The 18362-nt window shown below is 43.7% G+C and overlaps 1 protein-coding gene across 1 annotated transcript in view; it reads right to left on the minus strand.

Moving 5' to 3' along the window:
• Positions 1-9095: 9095 nt before the first annotated feature.
• Positions 9096-18362, minus strand: part of LOC146021068 (serine protease 53-like) — a 97002-nt gene continuing 87735 nt past the window's right edge. The window contains exons 9-11 of the mRNA XM_083154869.1: positions 16874-17120; positions 16171-16271; positions 9096-9938 (exon numbers count right to left, since the gene is read on the minus strand). Coding sequence (XP_083010995.1) covers positions 9096-9938; positions 16171-16271; positions 16874-17120 — 1191 coding nt within the window. The remainder of the gene's footprint in view (positions 9939-16170; positions 16272-16873; positions 17121-18362) is intronic.

Genomic DNA, 18362 nt, shown 5'->3' on the forward strand with positions numbered 1-18362 from the left:
CTCACAGACCAGTGGCTTGGAGGTCTCTCCGTAGAGTGATGTATGACCTCTCTCAATCACAGACCAGTGGCTTTGAGGACTCTCTGTAGAGTGATGTATGATCTTGCTCTCACAGACTGGTGGCTTGGAGGTCTCTCTGTAGATCGATGTATTACTTCTCTCTCACTTACAGACCGGTGGCTTGGAGGTCTCTCTGTAGAGTGATGTATGATCTCTCTTACTCACAGACCGGTGGCTTGGAGGTCTCTCTGTAGAGTGATGTATTACCTCTCTCTCACTCACAGACCGGCGGCTTGGAGGTCTCTCCATAGAGTGATGTATTACCTCTCTCACTCACAGACCAGTGGCTTGGAGGTCTTTCCATAGAGTGATGTATTACCTCTCTCACTCACAGACCAGTGGCTTGGAGGTCTCTCCATAGAGTGATGTATTACCTCTCTCACTCACAGACCAGTGGCTTGGAGGTCTCTCCGTAGAGTGATGTATGATCTCACTTTCACAGACCGGTGGCTTTGAGGACTCTCTGTAGAGTGATGTATGATCTTGCTCTCACAGACCGGTGGCTTGGAGGTCTCTCTATAGAGTGATGTATTACTTCTCTCTCACTACAGACCGGTGGCTTGGAGGTCTCTCTGTAGAGTGATGTATGATCTCTCTCACTCACAGACCAGTGGCTTGGAGGTCTCCCCGTAGAATGATGTATGATCTCACTCTCACAGACCGGTGGCTTTGAGGTCTCTCTGTAGAGTGATGTATGATCTTGCTCTCACAGACCGGTGGCTTGGAGGTCTCTCAGTAGAGTGATGTATTACTTCTCTCTCAATTACAGACCAGTGGCTTGGAGGGCTCTCTGTAGAGTGATGTATGATCTCTCTCACTCACAGACTGGTGGCTTGGAGGTCTCTCTGTAGAGTGATGTATGCAGGGCCGGTGCAAGGCATCTAGGCGCTCTAGGCAAACCTACAGGATACCGCCCCCCCCCCCCATAGAGGGAGGAGTGGGGGGGTGTCACCGGGGAGAGAAGGGAGAGAGTAACATCATCTGCTCTTGTTACTTGGTCTTAATGCATTGCACTGCAGTGACAAGGAAGCACCACCTCGTAAAAAAATAACTGCCAGTGACAACCCCCCCCCCCCTGCACCACCTTGTAAAAAAAAAATACTGCCACCATCCAGAGAATGAACCCCCCCCACCCATAGAGGGGGAAGCACACCTTGTAAAAAAAATCACTGCCACCATCCAGAGGATGACACAGCTCAGACTGTGTCACTGAGTAGCTGGGCGGGGGGCTCCACCCGCCGAAGATTTACAAGAAAGCATTGCTCACTGAGTGTGTGCCGCCGCCGCTGACTTACCGGCGGGGGCAGGGGCTGCATCCGCCCGCCGCCAAAGTTTCCCGCTGGCGGCTGTAGTATGCCTGATGACTGGCGACTGACTGACTACTGTCTGTCAGAAGCTGGCAGCGCAGCTAGGTACACTTCTTCTTGTTCCTCTCCTCTGCGGACAGCGGTAGCGTGCATAGTAGCTTCCTGCTGCTGCTGCTACTACTGCTGCTGGCCTGCTCATTTCCGCCCTCCAGTGGCTGGCGCCCTAGGCAAATGCCTAACCTTGCCTAGTGGTGGCGCCGGCCCTGGATGTATGATCTCTCTCACTAACAGACCGGTGGCCTGGAGGTCTCACCATAGAGTGATGTATGATCTCTCACTCACAGACTGGTGGCTTTGAGGACTCTCCTTAGAGTGATATGTGATTTCTCTCACTCACAGACTGGTGGCACTGAGGTATCTCAGTAATATTATATGTGATGCCCCATTGCTTTATGGAATTAATCATTAGGTACTTGTTTCCTAGAACGGCGCCCAGCATGCGGTTGCATCGCATGCGGCCAAAAAATCGCATGCGATGCGACCGACGCGAGTACCGATTTTACATAGGGAACAATGTTAAATGGCCCAATTGACCCGATTTCATATAGGGAACAATGTTAAATGGCCCACAGACCCCAAATAGCCAACCTGAAGTGTGAAATGGCCCCCCCAATTGTTAACGCCACCCCACGATCAACGTCAACCCGAAGCGCGGCGAGCGGACGCGGATACCTTCACAGCTATACGCGTCCCCTCGCGGGCTTCACAGGTATTCACGTCTGCTCGCCACGCTTCAGGCTCGGTGGCTCGCTGCGCTCGCCACACTTTCTATTCTCAACTCCACGCCGACGTGGATAGTGGGGGTATGAAAAGGTCGGAGGACGCGTACCGACGCGATTTGTTTCCTTGCGATGCCTAAGATCAATATCGTGGGCGCCGTTCTAGGAAACAAGTAGCAATCATTCTACAATGTAAATGTGGACAAACCTGTATTACATCCAGGACAGTTTCCTTATGGTGACTATATATATGGTGCGACTATGTATAAACTAGATATGGGCACTATAAACTTGGGGAAACCTCAGTAACCTCATAAGATTTTACCTGTGTGAGTCCTACATAGAAAGTGAAGTGTTGATTGATTTGACTGAAATGGAAGTAGCCATTAACCCAACATTACCGGAGTGATACAGTAGATGATAATATATCCAACAATCAGTTTACCTTATTGTTCTTTCAATATGATGAAGTCTAAAGTAGAAATGTCAGTTTGCATATAGATATTATTTCTGCACCATTGTTACATCTTTACTTAGAATGTCTATTCACTGATACCTCACTAGATGCATCTTATCCACAGTTCTAGCGTGGGAGTTCTCAGTTACCTTTATTTTATTACTCATATATTTATTTTAAACCTTCTAATTATTTTAACATATTGGCTATCAATAATTTTTACTGTGGACATTTTTCTACCATCCTCTGATGTATACCCAAACCTGGGAGCATCAGTAGTATGATGTATACATGTGTCTGTTATGACTAATACTAAAAAACAAAAATGAGTGCTCCAGTTACTGAGTATACGGGAAACTTGGTCACTTTTACACCTTGTCCACAACCTGCATGGACATCACTAAGGATGCCTCCGATTCCGTGGACCTCTTCTTGCGCACAATCCGCAGGGACTATAGATGCCCCCCGATTTTTGTGGATCTTGTTTTGGTAAGAACCCTGGCCATCATCAAATAAGTTTATTATTTTGAATCAAAGTCATGATATTTATCTGCGTCAGTATATTCTTTTTCTTTAACTGTTATCCCCACCCGGTAGGAAACCTTCTTGCAGTGAGACGCATAAATCCAGTTGGTTTGTTTCACAGGGACGGGTCTTGCCATTGATCTACGAGACTTCGATTGTAAGAAATGTCTCACCATTGCATCATCTCCAGGCTGAACTCCATAACATGGTTCCTCTGGTCGTCCCTTAATAAGTTTGCTTGCTTTTCTTGTAAAGTCTTTATTAGATTCTGTGATAATTTTATAACATAGTCTGTGATTTAATCATATTAGAGTGACAAGTCTGCTGCTGGACGCTGAATGTGGTTTGTCAGTCTTTTAAAAAATTATATATATATAAAATAAAATAGAAGATATATGGATATTTAGATTGACAAGGTGTGCTCACTGAAACCTCATCGCAGCTAATCCCCAAGTTACACAGAGTAAAAACACCAGGCAATACTCAAACACAATAGGACAAGGGAAAAAGTGTGACATGGAGGGATAGCGCTCCAAAGTAACTATGGAGTTAAGTGGAAATATGAAAACACCTTATAACACATGCTGATAAATCAATACACAGACATGATACTTAGATTTTAGATTATTCATTTTTCAATAATCTACAATTTTCTTGGAGAATTCCAATTATGGTTTCAGAATAGCAGTGTCTTCCCTAATGCAAATAAATAGGGGAGATAAATAGACACAAATATAACGCAGTTCAATGGTATATAAATGATTATTATACATAGTGCACTTACAATAAGTGACTTATTTAAATGCACAAGATAAATGGTCCCCGACAAACAGCATGTAGGCAGATGTAATCGGGTACACAGCTAGAGTCCCTCAGTCTGGACAGGAACTCCAGTAAGTGATCCCAGCCAACACAGCATCCACATGGGGTGCCACAGGTCCCAAAGCAATACACTCTACGCGTTTCAGATAAAACTCCTTTATCAGAAGCATGTATATAATGTCCAGGACAGTGGGTTTATATACCCTTAAGCATGTCAATTACAAAGCTGATACCACTAGCCGGTAAACGGCTCACAACTTCCAACTTTCTCATTTTTTCGATTTCCAATATGGCCGTGTGTTCCATTAGCTGAAACTACGTCACGGCTTGCAAAGGGAGACGTATTTAACTGAGATATAAAAACAAACTTTCCTCTGACGATACGTATAAAAAGTTAAAGGGCGACCCAACTTTAAGGATTAATGAAGCCCTTTTAGTTCTAACCTCTAAAGCGTTGGAGAATAAAATATTACTAAACTGGAATTTGATTTCATTAATATAATAGATCCTAGTACAACATCTATTTACATACTCCGTAAAGTGCATAAGGACACCCTTAACCTCCAGGTTGCCGCATAATATTGGGTGTAACAGTTTAACCATCAATTTATCAGCAATGGTTGACTCATACTTACAACCATTAGTTATAAATTCTAAAGACTATGCCAAAGACACGGGCAACAGGTTGAATAAATTATCATCAATTAAATGGGCCAGTAATTAGTGGTTGTGCACCACTGACATCAGCACATTATACACAATGATTGAGAGAGAGAAAGGCCTGGAGGCTGTCTCCTATTTTTTTAATCTAAGCACTACAGTATGTCAGATTTATTAAAGACATTTTTGTTGGAATTTTTACCTTCAATGTACTGGCACAGCAATGGGCACTAGGTTTGCCCCTAGTTATGCCAACCTGTTTATGGCATACTGGGAAGATCAGGTAGTATGGCAGGGTGGCGTGCTAGGGGCAGACCTAGTGTCCTGGAATCATTTCATAGATAACATTTGCTTTATATGGTCCAGTAGTATGGTCCATGTTTAAACAATAACACGATGAACATTAAGCTTACATTTAATTTGAGCCAAAAGGAAGGGTTTTTTTTGGATCTCAACATGTATGCTGAGGATGAGAACCTAAGAACAAAAACTTTTAGGAAAAGTACAGACTCCAATAGTTACATCCACACCACCAAAATTTGCTTGACTCCATTCCGTTTGGACAATTCTTGTGGATAAAATGTAATTGTACGAACAAAGATGTCTGTAAAACCCAACTAGATGAAGTTAAACAAAGATTAGATCTTAAGGGCTAGTCTAAAGAACTCCTGGCAAACTCCATATTAAGAGTCAATCAGATTGATCGTACAACTTTACTGACTAATAAATATGGATCTGTTTCAGATGGTGATAGATTCAAATGGGCCTTTATTAGCAGATATAGCTATGTAAATAAGGATGTGGAAAAAGTTTTTTTGTCAAAATTGGCATCTACTGCAAAATGATCCGATTATTGGATCAAAATGACCCTCCTAACCTCAACTTATTTGTAGGAGATAACTATCTTTGAGGGATCACCTAGTACGGAGTTCAACTGAAGTTATCCACCAAAGTATCAGGACTAAAGGGTTCCACCATTGTGGTTCATGTCTGATATGCAAAACGGTGAAAACAAATGAACAAAAACTTACAGAATTTACTGACAGTGCTAAGAGCTTTCCCATAAGGCAATTTATAACTTTTCATTTTAAGAATGTGTATGTGCTAGAGTGTAGCTGCAGACTTTCGTATGTCGGTAAGACATCTAGACAATTGAAGGTCCGTGCTGCCGAGCACATATACAATATTCGAAAAAAAACTACTAACACACACAGTGTCTGAACATTTTAGGGTGGTTCACCAATCTAAGGAATGCCACATCACAAGTTTTGGGGGAATTGAGCAAATTCTACCCAAATGGCGCACCGCAGATATAGACAAACATCTATCGCAAACTGGGATGCGGTGGATCCACCATGTGGGTACTTTAATCCCAGGCAGTCTGAATGGTGATTTTTTAGTTGAAAACTTTCCTTTCTTAAAAATTTAAAGATATATAACTTTTTTCACCCCATTTTTAAATTTACACTTTATGTGTTGTTGGTGATGGTGACTTTATTATGATTTTTTGTATATTAATTGTTATTATGGCCCTTATTCTGATTGGTGCGGTAATATCCGCGTGCGGTCGGTCCGCCGATGTTTTGTGTCTGCGCATGTGCAGAGGCGTCTCTGCGCATGTGCGAGCGGGGTGTACGGCCAAATCCCGCATGAAATGTGAACACTTCGAACAGGGGGTGGAGAGGGGCGTGAAGGGCTATTTGGGCTCATAGCCATATGCATACGCCCCGCGTTTCATGGGCGTTCCCATGCAAACACTGGGTGTACGTATGGTAATGCAGTCGTGACGCACGTGTAGGTGGCGGACATATGACATCGCCGGATGTCAGCTGCCCGCCCAGATCCCTGCTTTTGCACGGAAAAATGTCCATGTGGTCTGAGGTTGCGGGAGTGGTGGACCACTCGGTCCTGCATTCGATGGTCTGCGACCATCGAATGATGGGGGAGGTTCCCTGAGATGGAGGAGGCGTATTCCATGAAAAATACACGTGCGGTCCATTCGGCCACCTTCTTACCGCGTACGGACGGAGTTGGCGATCCGTATGGAAGGCGGGGTTTCGCACACACGGTCCTGGCCGCATATTCGGATCCGGCCGCACCGATCAGAATAAGGGCCTATATTTGAAAAAGTGTATATCATGCGCTGCTGGCTTTGTATTTATAAACTCTCAATAATTAAATTTATAATTGATAAATCGATTGTTAAATAATCCAAATTAGTTCCATGCTGATCACAAAAACACTGGACAATGATATTAGTAAATATTTAAATAATTTATATAGAAAAAAAACTACTTTATACAAAGACAATTCATTCAAATAACTACAATAATAACAAAATTACATATATAACTGATATAAAAATAGAATAAATTAAATGCGTCATCCGGATTTGTTGTACTTATAACGTAAGGTCCTGCTCTAGGCCAGTGCTGCAATCTAGAGTTAGTCGCTTAAATGCAGAAGATGATTTGCCTTTTTAGGTGTTAATTGCTTGTTTCCAAATAATATAGATGGAACTGATTGTTACATTTAATTCAATTTTTATATCAGTTATATATGCAATTTATTTTTATTGTAGCTATTTGAATTGTCTTTGTATGAAATTGTTTTTTTCTATATAAAGTATTTAACTATTTACTAATATAAGTGTCCAGTGTCTTTGTGATCAGCTTGGAACTAATTTTGATTATTTAACAATTGATTTATCACTTATGAATTCAATTATTGAGAGTTAAGAAATACAAAACCAGCAGCCCATGATATACACTTTTTCTTATTTTCTGGCTAATTTGGGTAGTGGTCTACCCATGTACATCTGCAGCATCTGGTGCTGTGATTAAAAATGTATATATTTAACAACTATTAATTAATTACACACAAGGAGTTTTTTTGGAGTGGTTGGGGCCTAAAAGACTCCAGCTAATCTCCCCAAAAACTTTTTCCTCTGTTATTATATTTGTTTTATTAATTTTTAATCTTTTTAAGTATCTATTAATGCTTGTAATTTAATGGTTCCTTACATAACAGATGAGAGCGCTCTAGATGCACTACTTGTTGCAATACAAATGGTGATGCATTTTCGCTTATTGGAACGTATAGCCATCCTGGAAATCAGAAACAACAGAGAGGAGTGCTCTAGACTAGAGATGAGTGCCGGGACTGAAGATTTGGATTTGGATTTGTCACCGGGATTTAGATTTGGCTTTGTCAAGCAGTGGTTGAAAGCTTTGGATTTGGATTTTTTTTTCAAAACTGGTCAAAAACCACCCAAATCACTTAATTTTGTGGGGTTTTTTTGTCCCTAGAATAATATTAACTTCAATAACATTAATTTATCCTTCCTACTTTATGGCCGCCTTACAATGGGTTAACCCCTTATCTCCTAGTTTGTAGACAGGTAGTTTTTTCTCTTTGACGCTAGGATCTTCCCCCTTCACTGTGTGCTGTACCCTATTATACATGAACACTTACTGAGTCGGGATCATATATGTGTGAATATACACAAGAGACATTATAGTACAACAATATATCATCCAACTCAGGCAGTGCATTTCAAATATAATTAAGACTGAATACGATCCACGCCAGGCAACCATTCCCATTATAAAGTTTCCATATATTGTGTACAATCTGTGAACATATCTTAGATTGTCTTTTCAAGCTTAACACAAATAGGAGGCACATATAGCCTCAAATATGTGGTAGAAACTGTGAAGGGGATAAGCATACACCCTCCTGTCACCTTGTCATTATACTCTCCCTAAGAACAAATCAGAATCAACTTTATTGGCAATGTATACCATGTATACTATGATTTTTTTTCGGATTTCATTCCAGCTACAAGCAGGGAACACAAGGGTAGGTGTGACATACTAAGACATTTAAACTTTTTTGCATACATACAGTGGATATTTTGCGATTCAGTGGTGAGCATGGAAGACAATTTGCATATTTACGGTAAGCATAGTTAGACGACTCAATTTGGCATTAGTTTGCAGTACATTGTTCAGAAGCAGCATGGTAAGCATAGTTGGTGACACAATTTAGCATTAGTTTGCAGTGCATTGTTCAATTGGTGGATAGCTATCGGGATGAAGCTTCTCGCGGTTCTGGATGACTTGGCAGTGATCGCTCTAAAGCGTCTACGCAATGGGAGAATGTCAAAAAGGTTGTGACCAGGGTGAAGCTTGTCCGTCGCGATCTTCACCGCACGTTTCTTGACCCTGGCTAAGTACAGTTCCTGTACAGGGAGAAGATCAGCCACATTGATCTTCTGTGCTGTTCTCACCACCCTTTGCAGTCTGCGTTTGTCGGACTCATGTGCCCCTCCGTACCAGATTGTGATCAAAGAGCAAAGGACAGATTCCACGATTGCTGTGTAGAAGATACGCATCAGCTCTATTTGGATGTTGAATTTCCTGAGTTGTCTCAGAAAGAATAGCCGCTGCTGGGCCTTTTTGACGGTAGTGTTTATGTTGGGCCTCATTTGAGGTTGCTGAATATTCTTGTCCCAAAGAATTTGTAGGTCTCAACCTGTGGAACCTCGCAGTTGGAGATGGTTAGTGGGACCAAGGCGTTCAGTTTTCTTCTAAAGTTTACCACCATTTCAACTGTCTTGGTGGGGTTCAGGTCAAGGTTGTTCATGGTGCACCATTTGGTTAGTCTCTCCACCTCTCTTCTGTATTCGGTCTTGTCTCCTTCCTCGATTAGGCCAATGACTGTGGTGTCATCTGCAAATTGTATGATTTTGATTGACTGCTCAGCTGAGGAGCAATCGTTGGTATAGAGGGAGAAGAGCAGGGGGGAGAGGACACATCCCTGGGGTGCACCAGTGTTGATCATGTTAACAATCCAGAGGCATGTTGGTTCTGGGACTCCTAGAGCGAGAAGTTTGGGCTGCAGGATACAGGGGGAGATTGTATTAAACACTGAGCTGAAGTCGATGAATAAGACTCTCGCATGTGTGCCAGGGCGATCTAGGTTTTTCAGGATGTAGTGTAGCCCTTGGTTGACTGCGTCTTTAACGCTTCTGTTCACACGGTAGGCAAACTGTAAAGGATCTAGATTGGAGTTGGTTACTTCTTTAAGGTGCTTCAGTACTAGTCTTTCCATTACGTTCATGGCCACTGATATCAGAGCAATTGGCCTGTAGTCATTTAGGTATTTTGCAGGTGACTTCTTTGGCACCGGAACAATGGTTGAGTGTTTGAAGCAGGCAGGGACCATGCATGTTTCCAGTGAAGCATTGAAGATTGCAGTGAAGTTTGGGGCAAGCTGCGTTGCACAGGACTTTAGGGTGGATGGGGACACTCTAAAATAAAATACCTAGAGGAGGAAGAGATAATATAGCAATACCACCAACATTGCTGAGGATACAAAGTTACCAGGATAATACACTCCAGATTGTGTATTCATATTATGAGCTTGATACAAGTATTAAATAATTAGTTACACTGTATGGGAAACACTGTATAAACACAAGACACTGCACCAGAAGTATGACAGCTCAATAAATGTCTGACACTACATATTTATTGGCGTAATAACCATTTATTGATATCAACACACGGACACACATTGGTATAAGATTACCTGTACCTATCATAAAGGTTTAAAAAATCAATTTATTATACAGCGATCAACAGAATTTTTCATCTTCAATTTTCTTTCTTTTCTATAATTCATGACTTTGTTTTTAATATTTCGCTTCATTCATCTCTGGCACAGGGATCATAATTATATAGTCATATAATTAATAAAATTCAACGTGACTAATAGTGAAAGATGGTCTCATAACCTTGAACTATAATTGTTAATAAAGATATCACAAATTGTCATTTTAAGTCTCATTTGACTAAGTGGATGAGGAGTGCATCCGAGTTAAACTGATTTTCTTTTCTTTGTTGTTGGTAATGTACATTTCAAATCAGTAGAGCACCCTAAACCAGGGGGGAATATATACAATACTCCCCGCGAGTTGAAATTCTCCATCCACTAATCAATATAATATATACAGGTTGAGTATCCCGTATCCGTGCATCCATTATCCGAATTATTCCAAAAACCGTGGTTTTTGGAATCATTCGAATTTTTTTTTAATTTTTTTTTTTACCCCCCTAACCCTCTTTTCATGCTTACCAAGTCCCAGGGCGTCCACAGCAGGCCTCCGGCATCTTCTCCAGGGTCTCCAGCGGTCCCAGGAATGCATTGCGCGAGTGTGCGCACGCGCCGGTGACTTCACCGGTGTGCGCGCACACTCGCGCAATGCATTCATGGGACCACTGGAGACCCAGAGAAGATGCCGGAGGCCTGCTGTGGACGCCCGGGGACTGCGTAATGGCCGAGGGACCAGCGGACACCATCAGGGGACAGGTAAGTATGGCTAAAAAAAATTATTCCAAAAATCGAAAAATTCCCCTATCCGGAATGCTCGTGGTCCCGAGCATTTCGGATAGGGGATACTCAACCTGTATTGGTGACACTGTATATCAAAGACTAAGCTGACCTCTTCCCACCCTCCTGCATAAAACCTGACCATCTCTCATCGGGTTGGGATCATTTGTTCTACAGCATGATGGTCGACAGCATGTTGACCTTTCCCTATGTTGACATAGAGCCATGTTGACCCTTTCCCATGTCGACCTAATGGTGTCGACCTAATGACTGTCAACCACCATGCTGCAGTGTAGACCAAATGACCGTATCCCATCTCATCCTAACCTGTTTATGCTCACCTCTTTCCCTTCTGTGTAACCCCTCTCCCTTTAGAATGTAAGCTCTCACGAGCAGGGCCCTCTCTCCTCATGTGCCTTTCTTAGAATATATAAACCACTGCCACCCTGATGATTGCTGCAGTGTCCTGTCCCCTGGTGCAACTATCCGTATTAACCATGTACTTGTCCTAAACTGTCTTGTAATGTAATTCGTTATGTGTTTTTGCTCATAACTATGCTCTGTAAAGCGTTGCACAATATGTGTGCACTATATAAGAAACTGTTAATAAAAAAAATGGTACTTGTGTATTATCACGGCGCCCCCGATATTTAGTTGCGCGATTTTTCACATCGCATCGCATGCCATACACCCGATGCACTGCAATGCGATGCGATTTAAGACCCTATGCAATGTTAAATTGTATAAGCACCCTAATGGGTGGTTACAATGTTAAATGCACCCCCACGCCACCCCCCAGTATAAACGTGAACCCGAAGCGTGGCGAGCGCAGCGAGCCTGCGAGGGGCGGCGGCACGCGTCCTCCGACCTTTTTATACCCCCACTATCCACGTTGGCGTGGAGTTGATTTTATAAAGTGTGGCGAGCGCAGCAAACCCCGCGAGGGGACGCGTATACCTGTGAAGTTATGCGCATCCGCTCGCCACGCTTCGGGCTCGCTGCGCTCGCCACACTTTATAAAATCAACTCCGCGCCGACGTGGATAGTGGGGGTATGAAAAGGTCGGAGGACGCGTAATATATGGTGCGGGTCCCTTGCCCCTTTTTTCTGGGAATACCCACAGGACGTACAGCTGCCGTGCCCTAGCAGTCTTAGTACTGCATAAGAGCAGCACAACCATTCCTGTCCTACAAGCTATCAGATTATCTAGACTGCATGATAATAAGCAGAACTATTACAGGCCCCTAAAAAGGCTCATGTGTATCCAGAAAAATAGCCACCAAATATTAACGGATTGATACCGCATGAAGAGCAGCAGAATTACCTATTTTCTGGTGACATTTACTGTATAAAGCCATATGTAAAGTTTATTATAAGAGCAGTAAAAGCACCCATCTTTGGAGAAACTTATGAAGTTAAATGTGAGGTACCAATAGTACCTTATACCACACCTTCCAATTAATTGACACCTACTAGGTATACAAAAGGACAGCTATGAAATACACCAAAGAGATCAATCCCAAAAGGACACCACTGTTATCCCTTACCGACAAATAAAGGCCAATTGTATACACAGCGCGTGCATCCATCTTTTTAATACAATTTTATTTGTAAAAATGATGTATGTGGCACGGGTTGGGATCATTTGGTCTATTGCATTATGGTAGAAAGTCATTAGGTCGAATCCATTAGGTCGACATGCTAAAAGGTCGACATGACTCTAGGTCGACATGGGAAAAGGTCGACATGATTCTAGGTCGAAAGGTCATTAGTTCGACAGGTCATTAGTTCGACAAGGTCATTAGTTCGACATTGTCTATGTCGACATTCACAAGGTCGACATGGGGTTTTTCACTGTTTTTTTACCTGAATGTCAACACAGTCGACATGGACACAGTTTAAAGTGCACTGCATCCCCTCGCATCGCTCGCTGCGCTCGCAATGCGTCGGGCACGGTGCCTCGCTACGCTCGGCACACTATTTTATTCTCCCACCACGCCCTAGTGGATGGTAGGGCATGAAATACCGCCTGTCGGCACATGTTGGCTCAAAAAACAGTGAAAAACTCCATGTCGACCTTGTGAATGTCGACATAGACAATGTCGAACTAATGACCTTGTCGAACTAATGACCTGTCGAACTAATGACCTTTCGAACTAGAATCATGTCGACCTTTTCCCATGTCGACCTAGAGTCATGTCGACCTTTTAGCATGTCGACCTAATGGATTCGACCTAATGACTGTCGACCATAATGCAGTAGACCAAATGACCGCATCCCATGTGGCACATATTTCACATAAACGGTTTTACTTATAACACAAATAAAAGGTATATTTTATTCTTGAATTAATCTTTCTATCTCTAGTGCGCCAGCAAAAGAGACAATCCTTTCTGATTTTCGTGCACCTAGATATGGCAGGAGGTAGAGGGCAGATGAGCCCTGCGTGCCTGGGCACAATAGGGGATGGGAGATACCCATTAACAGCAGGCACAGGGGAAGGATGGAGCATTCAGCACATACACAGGTAGAGTGCCAGTGACTGCTGGAATGACAGGAGCAGGCCGGGGGTCTGGAATGAACATGTCTGTGACCCGCAGTTGTTATGTAAGGAGTGACACCTCCAGCCCCAGATCACCTGCCCGCTGCACAGTGACAGGACCGTGCACTGAGTGATGCCCTAGCCTCACACTACGGGGTACATGGCCCTGCTGCCAGTGTGCGCCTCAGAGAGAAAGCCCCTTAAAGTCTATGCACAGTAATGCTGGCTGGGCATGACCGAAGCTCCCACAAATCAGTGGCGGATCTAGACTTCTCTTTTAGGGGGGGCGATTTACTGTTTAAACTTGACCCTCCCCCTCCAGTCCTGACTCCTCCCCTTCCCATTCCTGACTCCTCCCAACATAAGACTGCAAATAACCCCCCCCCCCCAAAAAAAAAAAAAAAAAAAAATAATAATAATAATAATAATAAAAAAAAACAATAATAAAGGTTTAAGAAAAAACCCTGCATGGGGGGGTCTGCATTGCACACATATAGCTAGCACACCACAAACACACATGTACATTTCACATCACACACAGCTCACCCAAAATACATACATAGTATATCACACATACAAACACACTGTACAGTATGTGCAGCCAGACACACCAGTAGCCGGACAGTGCACACACAAGGGAGCTCCAGGCTGTGGCTGCTCCCGCTCATCAGGCGACTTCATCCTGAAACCGGGCACACAATGGGCACACACCCACCGTGCTGCACTGTCTGTGAGCAATCAGGGTGGCAAACCACCTAATTTACAGCCCACCAGCCAATAGGACAGCAGGATGGGGAGAGAAAGCGCAGCCATATCAGTTACTGGGTGAGAGAGGCGGCATCATCACCTCCCCATCATCACTACACTCATTACTTGTGGCCGGCGGCAGTGAGGAGTATACCCCTCGCCCAGGGCCGTCTTATCAGCAGTGTGGGCCCCTGGGAAAAGCAATGCACTGGGGCCCTTACCCTTTCTCCCCTCCTAGGGGTGGGGGGTGGTATCAGCAGCAGCTTTGATGTCCCACGGGTGGCAGGGGGTGCTCTATCTTCCATTTAACATGTAGGACCTGGAGCAGTAACTTCTGCTAATTACCCCTTTACTGCACAGGGGGTGGGAGGGAGAACACTAACGTGTGGAAGGGGGCACTGAGCTGAATGAAGGGTCCCTTGTAAATGACTTCCAGGGAGGTAGGGGGTGTTTTATACGCAGGGGAGGGTTGGATAATGGAGTGGGCTTAATATTCGTCATTTTCCGGTGGAAGGGCAGCTTGTTTGACTGCAGATATCGCCATTATCTGGAAATAGATTTCTTAGCCTTCAATAGTATAAAAACCTAGAGTCCCAACTTTCAGGAGGTGCTGGGGACTTGGGGATCAGAGATCAGGAGCCAGAGCAATCCATTGACAAAAATATACTGTACACCAGATGTTTGGCGCTGGAGCAGGGACCGGCTGCTGGAAGGCTGATATCTCTGGTTCTGGGCAGACAAGCCGCTAGTGTCCACAGAAAGGGGAGAGTCCCAGCTTTTGTAATATACTCAGAAAAACTCTAAGTCAGACAGAACCTGAGAAATATGACTGGGAATTGCAATTAACAGGTCGGATGTGGACTGCTGGTTTGAAGTTAGATACATCCAGTTCCCCAGGGCCGGTTTTCAAAATTCTGGTATCCCTGGAAAAAGGGGATCCTCAGCTATCAGCATAGTGATTCCACTCACCTAGAGGGGGTGACCTCCCCATTCGCCCCCCCCCTTAAATCTGCCACTGCCACAAATGAAGGGAGACGGTCACGGAGCTCCTGCAGCCAGATGGAGGAGGGGACGGAGCTCCTGCGGGCAGAGGGGGACTGGTCACGCAGCTCCTGCAGGTGGGGGTGGATGAAGCACCTGCCTCGGGCCTGATGCTGAATGGGGGGCAGAGGCAGGGATGGAGCTGCAGTAGCCGTGGGGACAGGCAGGTAGCTCCTGAGGGTGCAGTGAATATTAATGAGCCAGTCCCTGCTCATTAATTATGCGGCTGTCAGTGCTGCTATACCCATCAGAGCTGGAGCAGGGACCGGCTCATTAATTATGTGGCTGTCAGTGCTGCTATACCCATCAGAGCTGGAGCAGGGACCGGCTCATTAATTATGTGGCTGTCAGTGCTGCTATACCCAGCAGAGCTGGAGCAGGGACCGGCTCATTAATATGCACTGCAAGCCGGGTCCCGCTCTGACTACTGCTGTCAGAGTGCTGGGCAGCGGGCAGGGTGCCGTCAGGTGGAATGCCTATTTGGTATTCCGCCAATCCGTAGCAGAAAGCATTCTGAATAGCTGGAAAATCAAACTGGCTGTATATATTCCTCCTCCGCCTGACAGTGAATATACCCCTTAGGGTGAAACAAGCAACCCATGGGTGTTATTATCCAAAATACCTGCACCAATCCTGCATTATGCTTACTGTGCGCTCAAGGTTTTCTTTTATGTCTGTGTGGCCTGTCTATTGCTGTATTACCTCTAGCTTCCGTATAAAGGGCCTAATTCAGAACTGCTGTACAATGTGACATATATGTCGCACCCACGGCTATGTCGGAGCAACAATGAACATGGTTACATCTGTCAGTTATGTTACATTTCTCAGCCGTACCCGAATATCCCCTTTCCCCATCTCCCATGTTGGGTTCTTCAGACCACTAGATGCTAGCACAGCATAAGCATCCATAGGGGAATCTCCAGACACCAGGAATGCTGGTCCGCAGGTTAGACAATGCTTTAAAAAGGGGATTAATTGCTGTGATAATGCCGCAATACATTTTACTAATGTCAAATATTACAAAGAATATACAAATATACCATTTTGCGCTGTTATGTGCGTATGTTGGTGCTACTATGACAACTTGTATGGATCCGCTGCTCGACTTAGCAAACGGGTCTAATGGTGCCTACAGAATGCCAAGTCTTCTCCTTACCCTGGGAAAGGCTGTTCTTTGTCTATTGCGGGTTTGCATGCAAAATATATCTACAGTATCTAGTTGTCTGATCAGATAAAGAAATAAATTAAATTAAGAAGAAATCATGTTTATTATTATCCTAAATGATTCCAAAATGTGAAGAAATGTGAATCATTATTAATATGTTCATCACAGTTACAATCATTATGTTCATCACAGTAACAATCATTATGTTCATCACAGTTACAATCATTATGTTCATCACAGTAACAATCATTATGGTCTGTGCAGTAAGTAACTAACAGGTCATTAGGAGCAACAACGACGCTGTCAATACAGAAAATGAGGATATGACGCTTCTGGATGCTCCACTGCCTCTATTGGCATGAGTGGTGGTACTGGCATGAGTGGTGGTACTGGTATGAGTGGTGGCACTGGCATGAGTTGTGGCACGGGCATAAGTGGTGGCAATGGTATGAGTGGTGGCACTGGCATTAGTAGCAACATTGATCCAATCATAGTAAGCGGGAACGTAGGTGTATACTCCAGGCCGGTTAGCTAAGGCGCACCCCATTCCCCAGCTCACAATGCCAACTTCATACCAAACGCCCTGTATGGCACAGACCAGGGGTCCTCCGGAGTCTCCCTGCAAGATAAAATGCTAAGTATCAGACAGTTACACATAATAGAATTTGAAACATAGAAACATAGAATGTGACGGCAGATAAGAACCATTTGGCCCATCTAGTCTGCCCCTTTTTTTACCCTTCAGGTAATCTCAACCCTTTTTAATCCTTATTTCTTTGTAAGGATATTCATATGCCTATCCCAAGCATGTTTAAATTGTTCTACTGTCTTAGCCTCTACCACCTCTGATGGGAGGCTATTCCACTTATCCACTACCCTTTCTGTGAAGTAATTCTTCCTAACATTTCCCCTGAACCTACCTCCCTCCTGTTTCAGTGCGTGTCCTTGTGTTCTATTACTACTTTTCCTTTGAAGAAAATTTCCCTCCTGTACTATGTTAAAACTCTTGATATATTTGAAGATTTCTATCTTGTCCCCCCTTTCCCTTCTCTGCTCCAAACTATACATGTTAAGATCTTTTAGTCTATCCAGGTAAGTTTTGTGATGTAGGCCATGCACCATTTTAGTTGCCCTTCTTTGTACACTCTCCAATGTATTTATATCCTTCTGAAGATATGGTCTCCAGAACTGGACACAGTATTCCAGATGGGGCCGTACCAATGACCTATAAAGTGGCATTATTACGTCTTTTTTTTTTTCTGCTACTGATTCCTCTCCCTATGCAACCAAGCATCTGACTAGCCTTCCTCATTGCTTTGCTACATTGCTTTCCTGCCTTTAAGTCTCTTGAAATAGTGACTCCTAGATCTCTTTCCTCCTCAGTAGTTTCCATTATAGTACCCTTGATACTATATTGAGCCTTTGGGTTTTTGAGTCCCAAGTTCATAATTTTGCATTTTTTAGCATTAAACTGTAGTTGCCATGCTCTTGACCAATTCTCAAGTTTACTTAGATCATCAGTCATTTGATTTACCCCTCCTGGTGTGTCTACTCTGTTGCATATCTTTGTGTCATCTGCAAAAAGGCATACTTTCCCTTCAATACCATTTGCAATGTCACTAACAAAGATATTAAAGAGCACTGGTCCAAGTACAGATCCCTGGGGTACTCCACTGGTAACCGGTCCCTCCACAGAATGCACTCCATTTACTACAACTGTCTGTTTCCTATCCTGCAACCAGGTTCTTATCCATTTAATTGTTTTATAATCCAATCCCACACTTTCAAGTTTATTTTGCAGCCTGCGATGTGGGACAGTGTCAAATGCCTTACTAAAGTCTAGATATGCCACATCTACGTC

This window comes from Crinia signifera, chromosome 7 (assembly GCF_055691185.1).
Source record: "Crinia signifera chromosome 7, ASM5569118v1, whole genome shotgun sequence".
NCBI lineage: Eukaryota > Metazoa > Chordata > Amphibia > Anura > Myobatrachidae > Crinia > Crinia signifera.